Source organism: Bacillus rossius, chromosome 3, assembly GCF_032445375.1.
Source record: "Bacillus rossius redtenbacheri isolate Brsri chromosome 3, Brsri_v3, whole genome shotgun sequence".
In the NCBI taxonomy this organism is placed as follows: Eukaryota; Metazoa; Arthropoda; class Insecta; order Phasmatodea; family Bacillidae; genus Bacillus; species Bacillus rossius.
This window is the reverse complement of record NC_086332.1, coordinates 3636658-3653940: the sequence shown is the minus strand read 5'-3', so window position 1 is coordinate 3653940 and position 17283 is coordinate 3636658. Positions and strand designations below refer to the sequence as shown.

General features: G+C 48.8%; 2 protein-coding genes across 2 annotated transcripts in view; one reads left to right on the top strand and one right to left on the bottom strand.

Moving 5' to 3' along the window:
* Positions 1-1910, bottom strand: part of LOC134530113 (proton-coupled amino acid transporter-like protein CG1139) — an 85491-nt gene extending 83581 nt beyond the window's left edge. The window contains exon 1 of the mRNA XM_063364718.1: positions 1839-1910. The gene's annotated coding sequence lies outside the window, so the exon portion shown is untranslated. The remainder of the gene's footprint in view (positions 1-1838) is intronic.
* On the top strand, positions 625-4865 carry LOC134530116 (uncharacterized). Its single transcript, XM_063364721.1, has 2 exons — positions 625-1208; positions 4357-4865. Exons 1-2 carry the CDS (start codon positions 655-657, stop codon positions 4406-4408), a joined length of 606 nt encoding a protein of 201 aa, XP_063220791.1. The 5' UTR covers positions 625-654; the 3' UTR covers positions 4409-4865.
* Positions 4866-17283: the final 12418 nt, after the last annotated feature.

Below are 17283 nucleotides of genomic sequence, written 5' to 3'. Positions count from 1 at the left end.
GAATGATTTTATAAGGTTTGGTTTTTTTTTTTTTTTGTTAATTTTGTGCTCGCTTGCAAAAATTTTAATACGGAAAATATGCACTTTTTAAAACCAAAATGGGTCCAGAAGTTTAGTATTAATGCTTGATTCGACGTTCCCAGGACTAGTAGAGACACTTTTTGCAGATTTAGTTGGTCTAGCCGTTTCCGTCTTGCAGCGGAGGTCTTAGAGGACTTAGAGGACTTAGAGTAGGACTTAGAGGAGGTCTTAGAGTAGGACTTAGAGGAGGACGTGGCGGAGCACAGGTCATCAATAATAAACACATCCTTGACTGAATGCACGATCCCAAAGATGGAAGGAAGGTAGGTAGGTTGACCACCAAACCGTAGAGGAAACGAGGAGCAAAAGAAAAAAAAGAGAACCAGGCAAAAACCTGAAAATTTAAAAAAACCAATTTGCGGCGGATGACTGGACGATGGTGACCCCGAGCCGAGGGACCCAGCGTCCGCATTCCCCTGGCCGGCGGGCCGCGGGGCCGGGGTAACGGTCACCTCCGCGGTTCATCGGCCCCGCGCGTCCTCGCGACCCGTCGGGCGAGTCCCTCGGCCAGGGGGGGGGGGAGGTGTGCCGCCCTAGAGGCTGCGGGCCCGGGAGACCAGAGCCCACTCCACCATGACGCCGCTGCTCGCGACGAGCCTCGCGCTGCTGCTGGTCTCCCCGGGCCTCGCCCGGCCGCCGCACCACCGAGGCCACCGCCACCGCGACTCCGGGGACGGCGTGCTGTACGACCAGCGCCAGAACGGCACCGACAACCTGCGCCTGCACGTGGACGGCGTGGTCATCATCCACGCGCCCGTCGAGTCGCTGACGGCTCTCGCGGCCGCCGCCGACACGGGGGACCTGGAGCAGCAGCTGGCGGAGCTGCTGGGGTCCCTGGGCGAGGAGTCGTCGACGACCACGGAGGCCGCCGTCCAGGGGCCGGCGGAGGCCTCCGAGGACCCCGCCGACAAGCCCATGAAGGACACGGAGGTCGCCGCCAGCAAACCGCACAAGGACAAAGACGACGCCGCTGGCAAGCCCATGAAGGACACGGAGGTTCCCGTCAGCAAGCCCAAGAAGGACAAAGACGATCCCGCTGAGAACCCCAAGAAGGACACGGAGGTCGCCGCCAGCAAACCGCAGAAGGACAAGGCAGACGCCAATGAGAAGCCCTCCAAGAAGGACAGGTGAGCGAGCTGTCACTCTGTCGAGGAGTCCTCCCAGCACAGCCTCGCGGGCTGGTCGGTTCCCCGCGTGACCCCCTCCCCTTACCACCGGGGCGTGGCGTTCCACGTCTGGCCTATGAGCGATGGTCCCTTGCTGGTGTAAACAAACCTGTCCCTCCTCTCACACACCTTTGAATATATATACTGTATAGAAGTCGCCAGCCCAGGTTAAAATTTCTAATACGGTTTTGAGGTAGTTGGTTAATTCACGGCCGCAATCGCCACCATCTCTAGGGCATCGACTCATGGTGGTCCCTAGCGGACAAGTGTCGAACTCTTCAAACACCCCTTCCCCCTCCCGTTTAACGACCGTGAGCTGCAGTGAATGATGGGTGGGGGGTGCGGGGAATGACAGCGGGCGACAGTGTTGCGCCCTAACGGGTAAATAACAACTAAGACGATACAGGGCGTTACGGCAGCGCCTGCAGCGGTGAAGTTCCCAAGCTGCTCATTTTACGCTTCTGAAAAACGTAGAGTAAATCCTATCCACTCGCGACTTCTATACAGTATATATATTGAAAGCACACACGCAGACCTGGGGGGGAGAATACTTCCTCGCAGGACCTGAGCGAGACTCGAGATGACGGCTACCTGGTGCCGAGGTCGCTGGATCCTCGACCACCTGCCGACACGGTATGAGGCTCGCCCAAAGCTCGCGGCAGTCCGCTGTTTGCCGTCGGCAATAACCAACAAGCTTTAAACTATTTATGACTCTCTTAAAGCCTTCCGGAAACTTTGAAGGAGGCACGTTTTCCTCTCCCCGATAACACTTCTTCTTTTATGTTTTCTGTTGTTATTTTTAGAGTAAGATCTTAAGCAATACCCACTGCAAAAAATTGGTTGTCTGTAAAGTCGGTTTACGGACGATAGTTTAATGTGACGTAATAACAAAACATTGATGACATGATTGCAGACTTTTATGAAAAAATTAAATTATTTTTATTGAATTATCACTATTTTGTATCGATACAAAGAAGGAGTGAAATGAAATCTACAATTTAATTGATAAATTTACTTTTATTTGCACTCATTAATTAAAATATGTTTATTACTTTAACGAACAGATTATTTTAACTATAACTTTTATACATGTTTGATATTTAACTTCTTCCAATCTGTGTTATTCTGTTAAGGATAGGACGATGAAAGGAAAAGTAGGAAACGAATGGGAGTGTTTCAAGTTGAATGTGCCTCGAAAAAGTCAAATCGATGGTTGTTCCAATCGAGTGGAAGAGAGACAGATGCGGCGCAAGCGTACAATGAGCGTAACGGGACACAGCGTAACGGGACAATGTGCGTAACGGGACACTTTTTCGTGCGTACAGTCGGCGTTCAACGATTTATTAGACGTCACGTAAAAAAAAAACATTTCCACTTGTCGACGACATGAACAGCCCAGTTGCTCACTGTTTTGTCGTAGGATGCCTGCAGTGTTCGTCCTCACTGTCTTCGTTCTATTGTCCAGAAATTATGTTTAGCTCCGTCATCGCCGGGTTCCTTCGTCTGTGCTCGCGGCACTCCCGACTCACAATTTTATTTGATTTTTTTATTTTATTTTTTGGATTGCTTATATTTGTTTGCTTGAGTACTTGGATTTGTAAAAAAAAAATTTCCTTCATCTAAAATGGTACGAAAGTTTTCGAGATCATACGATTTGTAAACAGTTTAAGGACAAGCTCCCTGACTTGTTTAATGCCATGTTTTGCAACGGGAAGCCATCATTTAACAGACGAGAGAGCCACACCCGAAGTTCCCCGAAGGTTGCTTCGCAAATAACTTTTTAATATGTAGCTATCCAGGGCTAGGAAACTGTTTACATGATTTCACAGTATCTTTAATGTAGCTATCCTAACCAAATCAACCGTCCACAATGTTTTAAAGTATTTATAATGTAGCTAACCTAAGCTAATTGACCATTAGTTATCATGTGTTGTCCAAAATAAAAATAAAAAACCGAAGATGCACGATCGGGCGTTTGGCTCTCTCGTCTGTGAAAAGAATGCTTTCCTTTTGCAACTGCGTCCTGGATTGTAAGACAGATCCTCCCGGGTGGTTCCTGAACCGCCCCTGTGTCCATGCGCTGTTGTGCTGTCTAAGGCTGTTTGTCTGGTTTGCTGTTGCTGTTGAAACTCCGCGTGTTTATGTACTCGTCTCTTTGTCAATCTTGGGGTTTGTCTGCGACGACCAGTGTGGACTAGCAGTGTTGTCCGTGCATGACATTACTTTACATCAATATTCTCCTTGCAAGAATCATTCAAAGAAAAAAAATTAAAACGTAATTGCTAAATTAACCAGCTCGTGCATATAAAAATTGAACTTTATAGTCACAAATAATTGTTTTACATAGGTGAAAATAAATTAATCTAGCCAAAATTAACTAGACAAACATTTTATTTGAAAATGTATAACTTATCAACAAATTGACAGGTTTTATTTATTTGTTAAATTCTTATGTGAAATTATTATTATTTTTGGTTTGTCAAACATCCACTCTTGCCCTTCATGTGTATTGTCCTGTTTTAACATTCACCCACTATATTACATCTTTCGCAGTTACAAACGTCACATTTCGAAAGAATCAATTTGTTAAATTTCTAAATTCCTGTTGCCAAAGTACAATAAGTTACAAAGCACTACAATCAACACAATTTAAAAACCTATTTTCTAAATACCAACTTTATGTTACAAGCAAACAATATTTTTTTTATTTAGAAAATAGTTTTTATTAGCCTTGAGCGTCTTATTATTGACACCTGCTTGCTTCTGCAATAAATTAATTTCAGCTTCCCTCCTGACTCTACGAAAATCATGACGTGGTCGACAAATATCAGTTATGCCTTATTCCAAATCACTTGCATCGTTACACACGTTTCAAACGTTTATTTGAACCACTATAATCCTCTTCGTATTCTCACAGAGTATCACGTTGAATTCCTTGGTGCAGCCCATTTCTCGTCACAATACATTTGTACGTGAAGAATTATAGTTACTTTTCATGCCTAAGTCATATCTCGTTTGTAGAGCACCTTACATTGTTATTTTGTGTAATAACTAAATTAAATTAAAAACAATATATAGTCTACAGTGATGTGTGTTTTGTTTGTTCCAGGCCACGGATTCGTTTGTCCAGCTTGCTGATTCCACTTTTGAGAAGACTGTAGTGAAGATAGCTGTCCTTTTGCTAGGTGCTTGCCTTTCACTTTCAAGCAGGAAACTACCTTTTCTCAAACTTTCATTTTTTTTGCAAGAAAAGACAAAGGTATTTTAATTTGTCAGCTAGCTTAAAACGCTTCATTAAAGCGCATATGTAATTTGGATATCGTACCATGAACACAATAAAATTTAAATTTCCAAGCATTAGCTTAGTAATCACTTAAACTCAAAAAAAAATCACTTAAAATTTTTTTGTCATTTATTTTACAGGATTTTGTATTCAATGACTTTGTGACAATTTATTTTTCACATCGATTTCCTGAGACTTTGTCTTAAAATGGTAGAGAATTTCATAAATATATTTATTTAAAGATACTTAAATTAATTTGTTTTTATCATAAAACAAGAGCTTTGTGGAAGCGTGCATATATAGTGATTTATTAAATAAACTTATTTATTTTTATATGTCTCATTGTAGTTATTTCACACCTTGTAAAATGAGTATGTGACTATGTAACAGCGTGGGAGTTTATTGCAAACCATCGTCTTTTAAAAATGTAACTGCGAACAAGTAACAACTATTTCCATATAATGAGACAAAAACAGCGTTCGTACGTGAAGAGCTAGATAAGGTTCAAGAATTGTTACAATAAAGTTGTAAGCTATCTGACACCCAATTAGCTTTAGAATGGAATTGCAGTATTTGTCCATCTCTTGTGCGCACCGGACATTGCTCTAATGGTGGCAATCACGGCATTGCCTGTCGGAGCGGAGCCCAGCCTTCGCCCTGTTGGTCGACGTTCGCAAACAAGTCCTTCTTACTACTGCTGCACGCTCCAAGAAGACAGGCACCAGGCCCTATCCCACACTCGGTAGTCCATCAAATAATGTCCCAGTTATAAAATGTAATAGTATAAACTGTAAGCGTTGTAGTGTGTTGGTTCAAGGTCACAATTAAAGGGTAACTTACACAGTTTCAGACACGCGCATGCGTGAGTGCTGTTATGTTGTTTTCTCGCTTGCTCTGTTTGGCAACAGGATCGAGCCCCTCCCGACTGGAATTATCTTTGCACGAGGGTGTTTCGACGCCGAAGTACCTGGCGCTTGATTGGTTGTGAAGGTCTCTGGCCTCTACGTTCACCTGACATAACGCAGTGCATTTATTTCTTTTAGGGCTTTATAAAGATACGCCGCTATCTAACGATTCGTTTGATTTGATTGTTGAAACACGGAACTGATGCTTCCATTACTCCGGACATTTAAACCAAAGTGTGGTGAAGAATTTGACTTTAGGTTGGATATGTACCATGTAGTTAAAGTTGAACACATTAATCTTTTGTAAAAAAAAAAAAAAAAAAAAAAAAAAAAGTTGTCTGTAAAGTCGGTTTACGGACGATAGTTTAACGTGACGACGTCATAACAAAACGTTGATGAAATTATTGCATACTTTTATGAATAAAATTGAATCATTTTTATTTTAATAATAAAATAATAAATACTTGAAATTATACTAGTAATCAGATTTTTAAAATGCAAGGATAATAAACCTTTAGTGCCGAAATTGTTGTTGTAATAAGCAATGAAAACCACATTAACTTTTCACTTCACTTTATAAACAGTCGACAAAACAGTTCAGTAGATGTAAGTTGTGTGCTGCCGCTGTCTTTCTTCTCCTCGGACGCATAGGCCAATCGAGTGGAAGAGAGATAGATGCGGCGCAAGCGTACAATGTGCGTAACGGGACACTTTTTCGTGCGTGCAGCCGGCGTTCATCGATTTATTAGACGTTGTCACGTCAAATAAATTACCAGGTTAGTTTACCTTCAATATTATGTATGATTTGTGGTAAATAGTCTAAATTAAACTGTTTGTTATAAAATACCATTGAAACCGGTACATTCTTTTATGGACATCCTGTACTACAAGTTTTTTTTTTCTTTTTGGAACCTGTTTAACGATTTGCGATGTGCATTTTTTGTAAGCTTCTAATAACTATGTTTACGAATGAACATCCGTCGAGCAAGTACAGCATGACTTCAAAATTGTTTTCAAACGTGGAAAATAAATCAGAAAACAACAGCACACTTGTTTGAAACAGTTCTGTGATAGTTTGAGGGACATTTTTTTAAAGAAGCACAGGCGATTCCACGGGCTGTGGCCGGCTCTGGGGCTGTGGGGTTCGTGAACGAGTCAAGGTCAAGGGGGTCTGGGGGGGGGGGCTCGGAGAACCAAGGAGGCGGGGACTAGAACAACCACACGACCCCTCCCCCCTTCCCCATCGTCATGACCAACACCCTCCCGCGATCCCGCCAAAGAAACAAAAATTTTAACATCACCTCAGAGGTAACCCAGCTATCATCCTTTCCACAGACAGCCACACATAACCTCTACTCCACAACAAGAGGCAGTGGCCTGTGATGACAACTGACAATACAGTGTCGCAGTGTTGTCTGACCAAGCAAGCAGTCTGCGGGAAGCCTTCTTTTCACAGACGAGAGAGCCAAACGCCGGATCGTGCATCTTCGGTTTTTTTTGTTCATTGTAAAAGGTTAGGTTAGCCACATTATAAATACTTTAAAACATTGTGGACGGTTGATTTGGTTAGTATAGCTACATTAAAGATACTGTGAAATCATGTAAACGGTTTCCTATCCCTGGATAGCTACATATTAAAAAGTTATTTGTTAAGCAACCATAAAATGAATTTACAGTATTTTTAATGTAGCTATACTTACCTAATATAACCAACCATCCACAATGTTTTAAAGTATTTATAATGTAGCTAACCTATTCCAATCGACTGCAAAATTTAATGCCACACCGGTTTATACAATGAGATAGAACGGAAAAAAAAAAAAGCGAGCATGAACTTCGGGGAACTTCGGGTGTGGCTCTCTCGCCTGTGAAATGAAGGCTCCCCGCAGTCAGAGCGCCGAGCTGTACTCACGTGGTCTCTCCTGAGCAGGAAGAACAGCCTCTTCAGGACTCGCCGACTACTGGCCGTGTACGAGCCACCGCGGCGCCAGGGGAGATCTCAAGGAAAAACCCCGCGCCGCAATCATCGTGCAAATATAATTGCGTGTCGTTGCGAACGTGTATCCATCTCTGTCGAACAAGCGTCTACGTCATAATCAGGCGGCTTAAGAAGGCGCCAAACCTCTGTAATCGCATTTAAGTGTTTGCCCGTGCTTGTCACACCGGTTGCCTACATTCGTACGCTCGACGAGAGAATTTTTTTTTTTTTTGGAAACCAGTTGCCAATTTTTTTTTTTTTTTTGTGGGTGCTGCAAGAATAATATTGAACATTTTCTAATGCACTGCTAAGTTACTACATGTTTATCATTAAATGGGCGACTACACATTTTGCTTGTTCACAGATACATTACACCGAGATATAGCCTACAATTTTTCACTGTTTTATTTGCAAGAAAATATTTTGGCAACTAAGATTGTATGTTTAAGAAGCTTTTCCTTGACTCCTCCCTATTATACGACATTTATTGCTTATCCGACGTTGTGCTGGCCCCTTTGTGTCGGATAAGCGAGACTCTACTGTACGGTGAAACCGACATTATTTCGAACTCATCAAGGTTTAAATCCAGACAATAATTTGGAAGTGGCGAGCCGAAATGATAATTTTGCAAATTTAAACTTGAAGGCTAGAAGTTGAAGGTACGGCCACACGCATCTGCACAAGGCTTGTACCTCACATACGTCATGTCAGACTTGTGCGCCACGGAACTACCTAACTAAGGATTCGCAAGCAACTACATGCGGATATCAACCCCCCTGGCGAAGTGACCGGTAATTACTGTAAAGAAAAAAAAATCGCAAAAAGTTTTAGTTCTCCATGCCTACCAGCTTCTAATATAACTTATTAGGCATTGTTTCCACATGCATTGCTTAGGGTTAAATATATGTTTGCCATAAGCATAGTGTTTCAAATGTGAGTAGTAGTACTCCAAAAATACATGGTAAAATTTGATATAACAAGGAAAACTACTATTTTCCACACTGTATGTCGCGATGTTAGTTGGTTTGTATATAAATATAATTGTATTAAGGATGAAAACTAAGGCTCAAACGGTGTTTTCGTGATCTTATTCATACCACTAAAATTTCGCTACAAAAGATAACAAGAAGCTTAGTAAATGCATCACTCAAATGAACATCTATAATCTAATTTATATGATTTTTCCCCCTTTCAGTTATTGTCGGTTACTTCGAACAACTGAAACAATGCAGCCATTAAAAATTTATTTTAATTTTTTTAAAGATGATGAAGATTTTCTAAGTAAAAGTAACAATATCGTCCGCAAAAGCTACTGATTGATTTGTTTGGTTGTTCATGATGGGCGATTCTGTGGTGGTTATTATATTATAAAACTTGTGATTACTCCTTATTATGACTATTTTAGTTTACCAACACGCTTGGTACGTCCCCCGATGATCAGAATAGTGACTAGGCATGGGTCCGCCATAGGGACGAAATCAACGAAAAAGTGAGCTCTGCGGGTAGTAGTCACAAGGCCGAAAGTCATTTGGCCGAAATTTGGGCCTAGTGATTTTCGGCCTACTGCCGCGGCCCCAGCTCTGCGCATGCGCGGAATTTGGGCAACAGTTCGGCACCAAAATCCGTTGCCTAAAAATAAGGCACTGGTCGTGTCCTATCGTGCACTGGGAATACGGTTAGGTTAAGGTGCAGCATATTCAACACTTAAAGCCTTGGAATACTGGGCTGAATGCTTGTGTTTAGGCCCCAGCAGTCCGCCACTCGGGCCAGCGGTCACGCGAATGTTGAAGCTAACGACCGCAGATTGCGCGCTTTTCAGTTACGATGTTTTTATTGCTGCGCCATAAACCTTGGATTGTGACATGTTGGCCTTCGCCTGAAAGCACGAGAGCTTTTCCTGATGGATTGCAGTGTTAATAAACCCGTCAATCAGCAGCCATAAATAGAGGAGAATGCTGCGAGTGCCGATCGTATTCGAACCAATAAGGTCGGCATCCTCGCTTGTCCTGCCTAATAAGCGCTCTTTAAGTGTAGATTAGGAGTCACCTTACAGATCGATTTTTAAGAATTCCAGAGCAAGTAAACTGAGACAGAACTGCCAAGGGATTACTCCGTCCCTTTCGATCGGGAAGGTGTTAGAGCTTCAGCTATGACCAGAGTCTAGGGCCACCCATCCCAGCATAGTCACCACATCGGCCCCTTGCCTCACTCAGCTAACCAGGCAGTTGGCTGTGTCCTTAGCCCTTAGACCTTGTCAGCACTGCTGGCGCCTACATCACACTGGGACCTCTCAAAACACCCAGTGAACCCGTGGTCCGGTGGAGGGATGGCTCACAGCAGCGCGATACGTATGAAGATGCTCAACTGAGTAGAGTTTGCAACAACATTGGCATGCTTTTATAAAATGTGCCCTTAACTTATCTCAAAAAAACATATTTAATATGTGTAAAAATAACCATAGCCATGTTTTGTACAATATTACAATATCTTTCTTGTTGGTTTACAAATTATTTTATGGCAACTGGTTTGCAAAGGAATAATTTGTATAAGTACAGAAAATTATTTTCTATGTACACTTCCGAATTATCCCGGCCGCGCCGAGATGGTACTTTTTTTTGGTACTGTACATTTTACTGCTGAACAGGAGCATATGTCTGGTTGAGACAGCGCTGGAAAATTGACACAACAGTGGTCGGCAGATACATATTTGTAAGTGGAGGTCAAAATACTTGGATTACATTAAACATATAGGTAAACGTGGCCACGGATCGCTACTTTGTCACTGAACAATGCTGAAACTATCGGCCTCGTTAAAACATGACGCTATGCCGCCATGCGTCACGGACTCTGCAGCAATGCTAGGAGGAAAAGGTTAGCAAAGAGCAATGAAAATGTTACACTGCAAGCGCACGAAAACAGAATTCACAAGGCGTTACAGAGTCAGTCAGTGATGAGTGTATTTATACATTATTTTGTTCTCTTGAAACGCGTGGTTTTCCATAGTACATCGTTCCTTTGTACATCTTACACTGATGGAACAGATGGTGGAACTGTGTGTATTAGCAGTTTCGTCCTTAACCACTGTAACACCAACGAGCAGTGCGCAAGCATCAGCGATGTCGCAGATCCGGGGGTGAAGGGGCCAGAGGAACGCCAGTTCTTGAGCTTCACTTGCTGGAGAGAAGCTAGCGGCGAGTGAAGTCTCAAGCCTGTAATCTCACCCGTTTGTGATGGTTCCAGGCGGGGTCTCACACACCTAGTTGATTTTTCAAATTATCGTCGTTTCTATTAGTTGGGTACTTTTTTTTTTTTTTTTTGTAAAATTAATACAATACCTCTCTGGCAATTGTTGTTCTGTCGGAAATATTTTCAACGGATATTTACTACGAAGTAGTTGTGGTACTACGATTTTTAAGTTCGTGCAAGTGATAACAATTACACACACTTGCCCGCGACTTTTATGCACTGATTATATATATTTTTGAAAATATACAAAAATTGCACGTCCAAAAATTGACCTTAACGAACAATCTAATTAGTAATGTGGAGAGAAAAAAAAAATCAAAATGGCGTCTGAGACCCCGCCTTAAGAGATGGAGGATTAAAAGAGAAAGTACTTGAAATAAAACAAACATGTATATAAAAAAATTTTTATTGAGAAGATGAACGGAAGCAAATGTTGTGAGTGCCTCCCAGCGCAGAGCAGCTCGTGAGTGAGTGGCTGTCAGCGCGCATGACCCCCGGGACTGCTGGTCAGCCTGCAGAGAGACAGCAGAGTGCTACACTCACACACCACACCACTCGAGCCATCTGAGTGGCTGTCAGCGCGCATGACCCCCGGGACTGCTGGTCAGCCTGCAGAGAGACAGCAGAGTGCTACACTCACACACCACACCACTCGAGCCATCTGAGTGGCTGTCAGCGCGCATGACTCCCGGGACTGCTGGTCAGCTTGCAGAGAGACAGCAGAGTGCTACACTCACACACCACACCACTCGAGCCATCTGAGTGGCTGTCAGCGCGCATGACCCCCGGGACTGCTGGTCAGCCTGCAGAGAGACAGCAGAGTGCTACACTCACACACCACACCACTCGAGCCATCTGAGTGGCTGTCAGCGCGCATGACTCCCGGGACTGCTGGTCAGCTTGCAGAGAGACAGCAGAGTGCTACACTCACACACCACACCACTCGAGCCATCTGAGTGGCTGTCAGCGCGCATGACTCCCGGGACTGCTGGTCAGCTTGCAGAGAGACAGCAGAGTGCTACACTCACACACCACACCACTCGAGCCATCTGAGTGGCTGTCAGCGCGCATGACTCCCGGGACTGCTGGTCAGCCTGCAGAGAGACAGCAGAGTGCTACACTCACACACCACACCACTCGAGCCATCTGAGTGGCTGTCAGCGCGCATGACTCCCGGGACTGCTGGTCAGCTTGCAGAGAGACAGCAGAGTGCTACACTCACACACCACACCACTCGAGCCATCTGAGTGGCTGTCAGCGCGCATGACTCCCGGGACTGCTGGTCAGCTTGCAGAGAGACAGCAGAGTGCTACACTCACACACCACACCACTCGAGCCATCTGAGTGGCTGTCAGCGCGCATGACTCCCGGGACTGCTGGTCAGCTTGCAGAGAGACAGCAGAGTGCTACACTCACACACCACACCACTCGAGCCATCTGAGTGGCTGTCAGCGCGCATGGTCCCCGGGACTGCTGGTCAGCTTGCAGAGAGACAGCAGAGTGCTACACTCACACACCACACCACTCGAGCCATCTGAGTGGCTGTCAGCGCGCATGACTCCCGGGACTGCTGGTCAGCTTGCAGAGAGACAGCAGAGTGCTACACTCACACACCACACCACTCGAGCCATCTGAGTGGCTGTCAGCGCGCATGACTCCCGGGACTGCTGGTCAGCTTGCAGAGAGACAGCAGAGTGCTACACTCACACACCACACCACTCGAGCCATCTGAGTGGCTGTCAGCGCGCATGACCCCCGGGACTGCTGGTCAGCTTGCAGAGAGACAGCAGAGTGCTACACTCACACACCACACCACTCGAGCCATCTGAGTGGCTGTCAGCGCGCATGACTCCCGGAACTGCTGGTCAGCTTGCAGAGAGACAGCAGAGTGCTACACTCACACACCACACCACTCGAGCCATCTGAGTGGCTGTCAGCGCGCATGACTCCCGGGACTGCTGGTCAGCTTGCAGAGAGACAGCAGAGTGCTACACTCACACACCACACCACTCGAGCCATCTGAGTGGCTGTCAGCGCGCATGACCCCCGGGACTGCTGGTCAGCTTGCAGAGAGACAGCAGAGTGCTACACTCACACACCACACCACTCGAGCCATCTGAGTGGCTGTCAGCGCGCATGACTCCCGGGACTGCTGGTCAGCTTGCAGAGAGACAGCAGAGTGCTACACTCACACACCACACCACTCGAGCCATCTGAGTGGCTGTCAGCGCGCATGACTCCCGGAACTGCTGGTCAGCCTGCAGAGAGACAGCAGAGTGCTACACTCACACACCACACCACTCGAGCCATCTGAGTGGCTGTCAGCGCGCATGACTCCCGGGACTGCTGGTCAGCTTGCAGAGAGACAGCAGAGTGCTACACTCACACACCACACCACTCGAGCCATCTGAGTGGCTGTCAGCGCGCATGACTCCCGGGACTGCTGGTCAGCTTGCAGAGAGACAGCAGAGTGCTACACTCACACACCACACCACTCGAGCCATCTGAGTGGCTGTCAGCGCGCATGACCCCCGGGACTGCTGGTCAGCTTGCAGAGAGACAGCAGAGTGCTACACTCACACACCACACCACTCGAGCCATCTGAGTGGCTGTCAGCGCGCATGACTCCCGGGACTGCTGGTCAGCTTGCAGAGAGACAGCAGAGTGCTACACTCACACACCACACCACTCGAGCCATCTGAGTGGCTGTCAGCGCGCATGACTCCCGGGACTGCTGGTCAGCTTGCAGAGAGACAGCAGAGTGCTACACTCACACACCACACCACTCGAGCCATCTGAGTGGCTGTCAGCGCGCATGACTCCCGGGACTGCTGGTCAGCCTGCAGAGAGACAGCAGAGTGCTACACTCACACACCACACCACTCGAGCCATCTGAGTGGCTGTCAGCGCGCATGACTCCCGGGACTGCTGGTCAGCTTGCAGAGAGACAGCAGAGTGCTACACTCACACACCACACCACTCGAGCCATCTGAGTGGCTGTCAGCGCGCATGACTCCCGGGACTGCTGGTCAGCTTGCAGAGAGACAGCAGAGTGCTACACTCACACACCACACCACTCGAGCCATCTGAGTGGCTGTCAGCGCGCATGACTCCCGGGACTGCTGGTCAGCTTGCAGAGAGACAGCAGAGTGCTACACTCACACACCACACCACTCGAGCCATCTGAGTGGCTGTCAGCGCGCATGGTCCCCGGGACTGCTGGTCAGCTTGCAGAGAGACAGCAGAGTGCTACACTCACACACCACACCACTCGAGCCATCTGAGTGGCTGTCAGCGCGCATGACTCCCGGGACTGCTGGTCAGCTTGCAGAGAGACAGCAGAGTGCTACACTCACACACCACACCACTCGAGCCATCTGAGTGGCTGTCAGCGCGCATGACTCCCGGGACTGCTGGTCAGCTTGCAGAGAGACAGCAGAGTGCTACACTCACACACCACACCACTCGAGCCATCTGAGTGGCTGTCAGCGCGCATGACCCCCGGGACTGCTGGTCAGCTTGCAGAGAGACAGCAGAGTGCTACACTCACACACCACACCACTCGAGCCATCTGAGTGGCTGTCAGCGCGCATGACTCCCGGAACTGCTGGTCAGCTTGCAGAGAGACAGCAGAGTGCTACACTCACACACCACACCACTCGAGCCATCTGAGTGGCTGTCAGCGCGCATGACTCCCGGGACTGCTGGTCAGCTTGCAGAGAGACAGCAGAGTGCTACACTCACACACCACACCACTCGAGCCATCTGAGTGGCTGTCAGCGCGCATGACCCCCGGGACTGCTGGTCAGCTTGCAGAGAGACAGCAGAGTGCTACACTCACACACCACACCACTCGAGCCATCTGAGTGGCTGTCAGCGCGCATGACTCCCGGGACTGCTGGTCAGCTTGCAGAGAGACAGCAGAGTGCTACACTCACACACCACACCACTCGAGCCATCTGAGTGGCTGTCAGCGCGCATGACTCCCGGAACTGCTGGTCAGCCTGCAGAGAGACAGCAGAGTGCTACACTCACACACCACACCACTCGAGCCATCTGAGTGGCTGTCAGCGCGCATGACTCCCGGGACTGCTGGTCAGCTTGCAGAGAGACAGCAGAGTGCTACACTCACACACCACACCACTCGAGCCATCTGAGTGGCTGTCAGCGCGCATGACTCCCGGGACTGCTGGTCAGCCTGCAGAGAGACAGCAGAGTGCTACACTCACACACCACACCACTCAAGCCATCTGAGTGGCTGTCAGCGCGCATGACCCCCGGGACTGCTGGTCAGCCTGCAGAGAGACAGCAGAGTGCTACACTCACACACCACACCACTCGAGCCATCTGAGTGGCTGTCAGCGCGCATGACTCCCGCGACTGCTGGTCAGCTTGCAGAGAGACAGCAGAGTGCTACACTCACACACCACACCACTCGAGCCATCTGAGTGGCTGTCAGCGCGCATGGTCCCCGGGACTGCTGGTAGGCTTGCAGAGAGACAGCAGAGTGCTACACTCACACACCACACCACTCGAGCCATCTGAGTGGCTGTCAGCGCGCATGACTCCCGGGACTGCTGGTCAGCTTGCAGAGAGACAGCAGAGTGCTACACTCACACACCACACCACTCGAGCCATCTGAGTGGCTGTCAGCGCGCATGACCCCCGGGACTGCTGGTCAGCTTGCAGAGAGACAGCAGAGTGCTACACTCACACACCACACCACTCGAGCCATCTGAGTGGCTGTCAGCGCGCATGACCCCCGGGACTGCTGGTCAGCCTGCAGAGAGACATCAGAGTGCTACACTCACACACCACACCACTCGAGCCATCTGAGTGGCTGTCAGCGCGCATGACCCCCGGGACTGCTGGTCAGCCTGCAGAGAGACAGCAGAGTGCTACCCTCACACACCACACCACTCGAGCCATCTGAGTGGCTGTCAGCGCGCATGACTCCCGGGACTGCTGGTCAGCTTGCAGAGAGACAGCAGAGTGCTACACTCACACACCACACCACTCGAGCCATCTGAGTGGCTGTCAGCGCGCATGACCCCCGGGACTGCTGGTCAGCCTGCAGAGAGACAGCAGAGTGCTACACTCACACACCACACCACTCGAGCCATCTGAGTGGCTGTCAGCGCGCATGACTCCCGGGACTGCTGGTCAGCTTGCAGAGAGACAGCAGAGTGCTACACTCACACACCACACCACTCGAGCCATCTGAGTGGCTGTCAGCGCGCATGGTCCCCGGGACAGCTGGTCAGCTTGCAGAGAGACAGCAGAGTGCTACACTCACACACCACACCACTCGAGCCATCTGAGTGGCTGTCAGCGCGCATGGTACCCGGGACTGCTGGTCAGCTTGCAGAGAGACAGCAGAGTGCTACACTCACACACCACACCACTCGAGCCATCTGAGTGGCTGTCAGCGCGCATGACTCCCGGGACTGCTGGTCAGCTTGCAGAGAGACAGCAGAGTGCTACACTCACACACCACACCACTCGAGCCATCTGAGTGGCTGTCAGCGCGCATGGTACCCGGGACTGCTGGTCAGCTTGCAGAGAGACAGCAGAGTGCTACACTCACACACCACACCACTCGAGCCATCTGAGTGGCTGTCAGCGCGCATGACCCCCGGGACTGCTGGTCAGCCTGCAGAGAGACAGCAGAGTGCTACACTCACACACCACACCACTCGAGCCATCTGAGTGGCTGTCAGCGCGCATGACTCCCGGGACTGCTGGTCAGCCTGCAGAGAGACAGCAGAGTGCTACACTCACACACCACACCACTCGAGCCATCTGAGTGGCTGTCAGCGCGCATGACTCCCGGGACTGCTGGTCAGCCTGCAGAGAGACAGCAGAGTGCTACACTCACACACCACACCACTCGAGCCATCTGAGTGGCTGTCAGCGCGCATGACTCCCGGGACTGCTGGTCAGCCTGCAGAGAGACAGCAGAGTGCTACACTCACACACCACACCACTCGAGCCATCTGAGTGGCTGTCAGCGCGCATGACTCCCGGGACTGCTGGTCAGCCTGCAGAGAGACAGCAGAGTGCTACACTCACACACCACACCACTCGAGCCATCTGAGTGGCTGTCAGCGCGCATGACTCCCGGGACTGCTGGTCAGCCTGCAGAGAGACAGCAGAGTGCTACACTCACACACCACACCACTCGAGCCATCTGAGTGGCTGTCAGCGCGCATGACTCCCGGGACTGCTGGTCAGCTTGCAGAGAGACAGCAGAGTGCTACACTCACACACCACACCACTCGAGCCATCTGAGTGGCTGTCAGCGCGCATGACCCCCGGGACTGCTGGTCAGCCTGCAGAGAGACAGCAGAGTGCTACACTCACACACCACACCACTCGAGCCATCTGAGTGGCTGTCAGCGCGCATGACTCCCGGGACTGCTGGTCAGCCTGCAGAGAGACAGCAGAGTGCTACACTCACACACCACACCACTCGAGCCATCTGAGTGGCTGTCAGCGCGCATGACTCCCGGGACTGCTGGTCAGCTTGCAGAGAGACAGCAGAGTGCTACACTCACACACCACACCACTCGAGCCATCTGAGTGGCTGTCAGCGCGCATGACTCCCGGGACTGCTGGTCAGCC

Coding starts and splice junctions, on each gene's coding strand:
- LOC134530116 (XM_063364721.1), top strand. CDS start 655: ATGACGCCGCTGCTCGCGACGAGCCTCGCGCTGCTGCTGGTCTCCCCG. Junction 1,209..4,356: donor AAGCCCTCCAAGAAGGACAG/GTGAGCGAGCTG, acceptor TGTTTGTTCCAG/GCCACGGATTCGTTTGTCCA.